The sequence below is a fragment of the Patagioenas fasciata genome, chromosome Z, assembly GCF_037038585.1.
Source record: "Patagioenas fasciata isolate bPatFas1 chromosome Z, bPatFas1.hap1, whole genome shotgun sequence".
Taxonomy (NCBI): Eukaryota; Metazoa; Chordata; class Aves; order Columbiformes; family Columbidae; genus Patagioenas; species Patagioenas fasciata.
Window position 1 is genome coordinate 73,373,426 of NC_092560.1, and position 8,370 is coordinate 73,381,795.

The 8,370-nt window shown below is 40.4% G+C and overlaps 1 protein-coding gene across 1 annotated transcript in view; it reads left to right on the forward strand.

The window, feature by feature from the left end:
• SLC1A1 (solute carrier family 1 member 1) overlaps window positions 1-7,616 on the forward strand; it is a 63,924-nt gene extending 56,308 nt beyond the window's left edge. Inside the window, exons 9-12 of the mRNA XM_065861158.2 lie at window positions 903-1,025; window positions 1,547-1,741; window positions 2,266-2,400; window positions 5,464-7,616. Coding sequence (XP_065717230.1) covers window positions 903-1,025; window positions 1,547-1,741; window positions 2,266-2,400; window positions 5,464-5,710 — 700 coding nt within the window. The 3' untranslated portion in view covers window positions 5,711-7,616. The remainder of the gene's footprint in view (window positions 1-902; window positions 1,026-1,546; window positions 1,742-2,265; window positions 2,401-5,463) is intronic.
• Window positions 7,617-8,370: the final 754 nt, after the last annotated feature.

An 8,370-nucleotide genomic window follows, 5' to 3' on the forward strand; every position in this document is an offset into this window, starting at 1 on the left:
CTGGGCCCCTCAGTTCAAGAAGGACAGGGAACTGCTGGAGAGGGTCCAGCGTAGGGCAACAAAGATGATTTAAGGGAGTGGAGCATCTCCCTTATGAAGAAAGGCTGAGGGAGCTGGGGCTCTTTAGTTTGGAGAAGAGGAGAGTGAGGGGTGACCTTATTAATGTTTATAAATATATAAAGGGTGAGTGCCACGAGGATGGAGTCAGGCTCTTCTCAGTGGCAAACAATGATAGGACAAGGGGCAATGGGATCAAGCTGGAACACAAGAGGTTCCACTTAAATTTGAGAAAGAACTTCTTCTCAGTGAGGGTGACAGACGCTGGAACAGGCTGCCCAGGGAGGTTGTGGAGTCTCCTTCCCTGGAGACATTCAAAGCCCGCCTGGACACCTTCCTGTGCGACCTCACCTAGGCGTTCCTGCTCCAGCAGGGGGATTGGACTAGATGATCTTTCAAGGTCCCTTCCAATCCCAAACATACTGTGATACTGTGATACTGTGATTTGTCTCTAGTCTGCAGTGTCAGCAGTTGGCAGTACAGTGGAGTGTTGTAGCATTATTTTAAATCACTCTCTCCATATAATTTTAAACATTATTTATTACTTGAGTTTTCTCGTTTTCCATCAGTTTAAAATTATTTCCAGTATATTAAGTAATTCTTGTTCTAGTTTGGAAAGAGAGACAATAATCTCTCTCCTTTCCAAAAGAAAGTGTAGAACAGCATTAGTCTGCATTTTTTTTAAGATGGTACACTTAGTGTTTTGAACATAGGTGTCACTAAAGTCACCTTTAGTGTTTCGGAAGTGTACTTGAGGACAGAACTAGATACCTGTTATGACTGTCCTACTAGAACACAGCAATGAGATGGATCCATTTGTTTAACTAGTCCGTTTTATTTTGCAGACTTGCAATCCATTCCGTTATAATTCTGCCACTGATCTACTTAATAATAGTAAGGAAGAATCCTTTTCGGTTTGCCATGGGGATGGCACAGGCACTTCTGACAGCCCTCATGATTTCTTCCAGGTAAACAAAAGAAACATTTATTTTCTGTAATGTTCTTAGTGGTAATTGCATTGTTTGTGCTCTGATTTTATTGCTACTTTGTTAAATACACTGATTTCACCTGGACAGTTCTCAGTCCCCTGGAGATTGAAATATTAGGTTCATCATTATTTCTGTGGTACCCAAAGGGTCACTATGACAGTGCTGGCCTCGCACCAAACAGTAGTCTGCCTCTCCTGGGGGACATAGTTCTGTGCTGTGCAGTTCATTAGCCACAGATTTGCTGGAGCTCCAGCTGTTGCACACTACACACATCATGATAATTTTACCATGTATTTTTGAGGATAACTAAGACTTTGTTATTTCTTCCCACAATTAGAAGAGATAACAAAAGTTACTTTGCTTTTTCATGGTGCAGCCTTCCTGCCTGCCTTGAATCTCAGTTTGAGTCTTAGAGCAGATCAGGCTCTGAGGAGAAGGAGGGGTAAGGGCAACGTTAGGCTGTTGCCTGTGCTTACTTTGCGTGTTTATCTGTGTTCCAGTTCAGCCACTCTGCCTGTCACCTTCCGCTGCGCAGAAGAAAAAAACTTGATCGACAAACGGATTACAAGATTCGTTCTGCCAGTTGGAGCTACCATCAACATGGATGGCACAGCTCTTTACGAGGCAGTAGCAGCTGTATTTATTGCACAGCTGAATGACTTACAACTGGATGTGGGGAAAATAGTTACTATTAGGTAAGACTAAAGCCGTCATATGCATTTTGTTGAAGGTGGTTTTTTTTCAATGAATGATACATTGACTTTGGATACCTCACAGGAAAGTTGGAACTGTTATTCACAGCACGGCAAGCAATAGGGACTTCTCATTTTGTGGTCCAGGGCCTTGCTGGTGCGACCTGATGAGGAGATGGGATGGGCCAGCACATGCAGCTGATACACAGCGTTGTTCTGGAATTTGCCTTTATTCTCCCACTGCAAATATTTGCAAACCAAACTTGGCCGCTACCTCTAATCTGTCCAGTTTGCTTCTTAAGAAGTCATGCGTTGTCTGTTATTCCGTAGTGTAACCATAATAGTATCTATACATGACGTGTCCCATAAACTTGTTAGCAGACTTTGAGTAGATACTATTCAAGAGGGAAACTGGAATGTTTGGGCTTCTTTCTTGCAGTGAAATAAGACTATTCATGTCAAAAAGTAGAGTTTCTGTGAGGAACGTGTATTCTGAATGCCTTTTCTGGGTCTTGTTTGGGATGTAGTGTCACAGCTACAGCAGCCAGCATTGGGGCTGCAGGTGTCCCCCAAGCCGGACTTGTCACCATGGTGATTGTTCTCACTGCCGTCGGCCTGCCCGCTGAAGATGTCACTCTGATCATTGCGGTTGACTGGCTTCTGTAAGTTTAAAGTACTTGATATTTAATTCTTTTTCCTTTTTCTTAATGTTTACCTAAGTTGTGTGGGAACATGTGGGTTGGAGAGAGAAAGCAACGAAATAATTTAGGATTTTTGCAGGAGTTGGACAAAGATTCTTCTCATGGCCAGGCTTGTTCAATAGAGTTGAATGCACTAGTGGCTTTATTCTGAGAGAAGTCCTACTGCATGGGATGACAGTGAATAACCTCACATCCAGAGATTCTATCAGCTTTCAAATAGTGGCCACTACATTAATAAATCATGATCATAATACTTGGGAAAGATAAATTGGAGAGCACCGAGGCATGCCTTGAGTGTCAGTTGCCACCATATTATGCTAAATTCATACACCATTTGTAAAAATCAAATGCAGCCACAAGCAGAACATCTCAGCTGATTTTCACAAAGCACATAAAATCCATACACTGGTGAAGAGTGAATGGAGCACAACATGAACTGAGCAAAGCTGGTCCTGGACTCCACATGCACCCCCTGATGGGCTGTATGTGTGTCTGTGATGCCAGCATTACTGTACTAGGGCTGCTCTTCCCTGGGAGTTTTTAGAGACCCTACCCCTGATCAACAAGCACACACAGGCAAGCTCAGAAAGTATTCCTTATGCCTGATCCCAGCCTCACCTCAGAGCACATCAAAACCCCTCAGTCCCATTAAGCAACTCTTTCTGGACAGAAGCATTTTCACCAGCAATTTTTTTTTTGTTCAACTTACACTGAATTGTTCCTCTGGTACTTTTGCAAAAGCCCCAAGGATCACAGAGAGTATTCAGGAGTTCAGAAGGACATCAGCATTCAGTTTTGACCCATGATTCACTGGGAAAGAGTAAAAGGATTCATAAATTAAAGAATATAACTTCAGGTTGTAGTACAGGTTTTTTTTGCCTCCTAAACGGTTCAAGCTTTAGCGCTCAGGTCAAGCTCTTGTTCGCCTGCAGTAACTCAGCATAGATGACAGTTCATTGGTATCAATGCAGAGATCTTAGTAATTTCTTAGTCTCTGCATATCCTCTTCTTAGGCTCATATTCACACTCAAGGTAAATGCATTCCTGTTCCTACCTCACCCTTTCCAATTGCTGTCTTGAAAGGTTTTTGGCAGTAGCTCATGCATTTCACAGGTATAAATAATTTATTTGATTATATAAGTCAGTTTTACAAGCTGTAGAGAGAAATGCCAGTCTCCAGAAAATCAGGGCTGTTTAGCGGATCCAAGAATCAGCTTAATTTCTGTATAATTGCTTCAAACGAAACAGCTCCAGCCATGATTACATTCTCACCATCATCAGCTGTCTGCAAAAGGATCCAATAGGTTTGTGTGCTCCGCAATCTTTTCATTTTCTCCAGCTCTCTTCTTCTCCCAGTGGGCATTTAGTTTTGTTTAGGATGGTGAAGATCAGTACAAACCGCCAGCACAGAGCAGGTGTCTAAAAAAGAGTGTAAGGACAGAACAACCATATATTGGTTCTTTTCCCAGTGCTCTCAGGGCCTCTTGCAAACTGCAGCTCACAGAGTTACTGAGCTAGAGGTGGTTTTTGTTTTAACCGTTCTCTATAGATTTCTTCATGATTTCCATGAATGCCTCATTGCTTTGGAGGCCCACATGAACTTCTAGATTTTCACAAGTCTTGTGGAGGGGAATTCCACAGCTCTAATAATATGTTACACAGGGACGTATTTAATTTTGTTTCTTTTAATCCACATCCTGATTCTTTGGCACAATAGACGTACATGGCAGCGACCTGTTCCACCATGAAACAGACAAAGAATTAAAGCTGTTTCTGGTTCTAATTGACACATTTTTCAGATTAAGGTGTCTTGCTGAGCAAAGCAAATTAAAAATTAATTTAATGTACCAGGGATCATTGCCAGTGCGTTTTGTACCTCAGCAGATGGAATGCACATCGTGATGCCATGTAGATTATTAACACTTCCGCATTTTGTACTTACTACCTAAAATGTATTATTTTGCAACCTGCTGCTAGTAGTGGCTCATTAACAGTCCTCTAGTTAACTTTATTATGTACATTTGAGGAGTACTTACATGTTTTTAATGAAGAAGAGAAAAATTTTGAGAAGTATTATTAAATATGAGTTTCCAATGCTGTCGATTTCCTCACTTGTCATGCTGGTCCTACCAGAATTTTACTTTACCCCTCTCTCTTCCTTTCCCTACCATGTATTTCCCTTCCAAATGGAGAACACATATGCACTGTTTAGCACTGGAGTTCGCCAGTTGTAGCAGAAGAATGTGTATATGAGACACACAGATTCGCTTCACTGTTGTTTTTGTGAATACATCCACCTCAACCCCTCCGCACAGACAGAGCAATTTGTTCTGCCACAAAGCCCTTGCAGTGCTGTGTAGCTGAAAAGAAACACAGGGAATCGTGGCCTTCTACTGCCTCTACCTTACCTGCGTGCCAATTTTCACACTTTGCTATATTGCATGGTTTTGTTGCTCCTCTGCCAAATAGTGGCAGATTTTTAAGGCCTGCAAGTCACATTTCTGTTGGGAGAAAAATCAATAGTACAGAAGTATCCTATACCTTAAGTGACTTGTTTAATACAACTCTCCTCCAACAGAAGCAGTTCCGTCACAAGGAGAAGCGGCTGTGTAGCAGCTTGAGGGCCTGAGAAGTGATACTTACAATGTTTTGTAAGGCTGTGCAAAGCAGCCTGGTTATTGTGATAACAGACTGGTGACATGGCTTGCATTTTTGCACACTCTGTACAAAGCAATTTGTCATGAAAGTGACTCCAGGTTTCTTCAAATACATATACGGAAAATTCTGTTCCTTGTTCTACAAGATTTTTTTTTCTTTTAACAGCAAAATTACTCCAAATCTACCTTGGGGGGAAGAAAACAAACCAACCAAAAAACCAAAACAAACAAAAACAAACAAACACACAAAAAACCACACACACACAAAAGAGACAGTTCTGCATTTGCTAGAGTAGCTTATTTTTACACAAAGTGTTTTCTAAGCAACCTGCAGAATTCTTTGTCTGACAACATTTTTATTCCATAGGGATCGATTCAGAACGATGGTGAACGTCTTGGGAGATGCCTTTGGTACAGGGATAGTGGAGAAGCTCTCTAAAAAGGAGCTGGAGCAGATGGATGTCAACTCTGAAGTCAATATAGTCAATCCTTTTGCCTTGGAAACAGCAGTACTGGAGAATGATGAAGCCGAGACCAAGAAATCATACGTCAATGGAGGTTTTGCTGTAGATAAGTCTGACACCATCTCCTTCACTCAGACATCTCAGTTCTAATGCCAGTAGCTTTCGTGTAAAACGGCAGCACTAAAGGACATGGCCATATGCAATATCTCAGAAAGCTTAAAGGTTAATTGAGAATAAATTACATCTCGCGTGCATATGTTTTACTACACAGACTCTGATTCTCCTTACCAGTTCTTTCTCATCACCTCTCTCAACAATTTTAACTCACCACTTTTAGTCGTTGCTGATAGGTTGAAGAAAAAGACAGCTGTAAAATACCTTCTTTTTTTTTCTTTTTTTTTGGTAAGAATATACACTATTGCTGAGGCTATGAAATGCCTCTTTGGAGTCAGCATGCTTATAAATGGGGATCTTAGCTGCGACAGCTAAACATGTTTTACTCAGGAGTAGCACAGAATTCCATGTCTTACCCACATTACAAAGCACCTGTATGAAATCCTTTCTAGCATCCTTGCCTTCTAATCAGATTGCACTGTACTTGACAACTACTGTAATTCTGTCATGTGCCAAAATACTAATTTCTGCAGCTGAGAGGATACCACTTGGGTGATTCGGGAAGGAACAGACCAGAAAGGCCTTGTTAAAAGTATTTTATTGTGAACAGGGTTTTGTTTTTCTTTAATTATAAAATAATTTGGCATGGAAGAATTTCCACTGTTTATGTGGCTGGGTTTCCCCATGCCTTTCATGTGAATGCCAGCTGCCAAGGTTGGCCTTCAGACGTGAAACAAATTGCTGTGGGTTTGCTCTTCTGGCATTTGAAGACTTTTTGTAAAGTGATACTTCACCAATTTAGGTCCACTTTGGTAGCCTCCTAGTACATTTTCTTCAGAAGCAGAAATAACTGTTTGTCATTGTTCACCTGTGACTCAAATAAAATATTAATTAGCCCAAAAGCAGGCAGAGGTCACGAAGATGAAAACGGATTGCATAGCAATGCATAGCGCAAATTCTAAACCTTCTCTCCTTGCAATAAAAACGGCTGTAATATCAAGAATATAGGAGGCATCCCTTTTTGTAGAAAGAAGCCACTGTCACTAAACTTTTTACACAGATTGGTTAGTTCCTTGCTCCTTGGTTTAGTTTGCCAGTTGAACATGTGAGTTTGTAGCTGCAACATTACTACAGTGCCAGCATGTCAGCTAAACTGTATCTTGTGAAGCATTTCTGGACCCAGACATTAATGTGTTCAGGTGGCTTGCTATAGAATAAGAAGCACCAAGAACTTCCTCATAAGAAATCTCCATTTTCTAAAACATTTTATATAAGATTTCCATGGTGCAAAAATCACTCTCTTAAGGGAGAAGTTGCTGTAGTGAATTTTTTTGCCTTGCACATTGAAGTTGTTAGCCATTTTATATGTAAAGGAAACTGAAATTCATATACAGTTCTTTGTTTGGAAATAAGCTTGTGGTAAACCTAAAATTGCACTCACATGCTAACAACAAAAAAACTTCAAGTTCCTGCAGTGCTATATACTCAATTCAACCATACACTTTGTATTTAAATAAAACAGAAGCGTGCCAAAGACAACAGATTAAGAAAATAAGAAAATATTTACTGTAGGTTTTGATAAATTGCACCTTAAATCAACAAGTCAATGAGACATAATACTATATTTAAATTAAACATTGTAAACTATATGGAAGTGTTAATCTAAGCATCTGTATGTTTTTACAGAATAAATAAAATGTACAGATTGAGTAAATCCATCTTTTATCTGTGCAGAAATAGACAGTCTTTATTTGTACAGCTTTGCTTATGGGAAGAGAAAACCCACCAGTTTCCACAACTAGACTATTGTCTATGCTTTGTCTTTGCTTTTTTAAGTCTCCCTTTTATGATCACCCCATGATGTAGTCACCTTGTTATGATGTACTGTGAACAGTGTTCCTAACTAACGTGTTCTAAATAAATAATGTCTCTCTTTACTCTAGTTTTAAGCCTACCATCCTCTTATTGTATTGAGTTCCTTTAAGCTATTGCAAGATAAACAAAACCTGTTGAATATAGGATTTATCTTCACTAGTGACTCAGGTGTGGCTTTGGCAAGAATTACTTCCTTCTTCAAATAAAATAAATACTTGAGAGCACAGTGCTGAAATTGCAAGGAAGCCCTCTATATGTGACCTGGGTTGGGAGTATACTATTAAATAAATGCAAAGCAGGGGATTATTTATTTGTTATTTATTTATGTGGATCAGATTCAACTAAGCAGGGGTTGATGATGCTGTTTTGCCATCTATTCACCATCAAAAGACCAAACCATATACTGAAGATACTGTTAAGTCCAAGGATGTTTTTCCTGACACAATATTCTGAGTATGTACCTTCTGTATATGTGGCAACATCCCACGTGGACGTTGTGTCCTCTTTGCCATAGCCCCCTGGTCTAGAAGCTTTGGAGAGTGGAGGAGAGTCTCCCTTCAGAAAAGCACCTGTGAGTTTTGGCCATTTACACTATGTTGTTATGTTCCCATAAGGTCTTTGGGGCTTCAGAATCTATCACAGGATTGGACCCTGCATTTTGTGTAGCATGTGGGTCTTTAAGTCGTAGAAAGTGGCGTAACCCACTCGCACATTCCTCCTGAAATACTCAGAGAGTTGTATTGGACTCTTAACGCTGAGACGAGAAAGCACCTGAACGTAAACACACATGGGTCTGTCAACATGCACAGCTAGATCAGCTC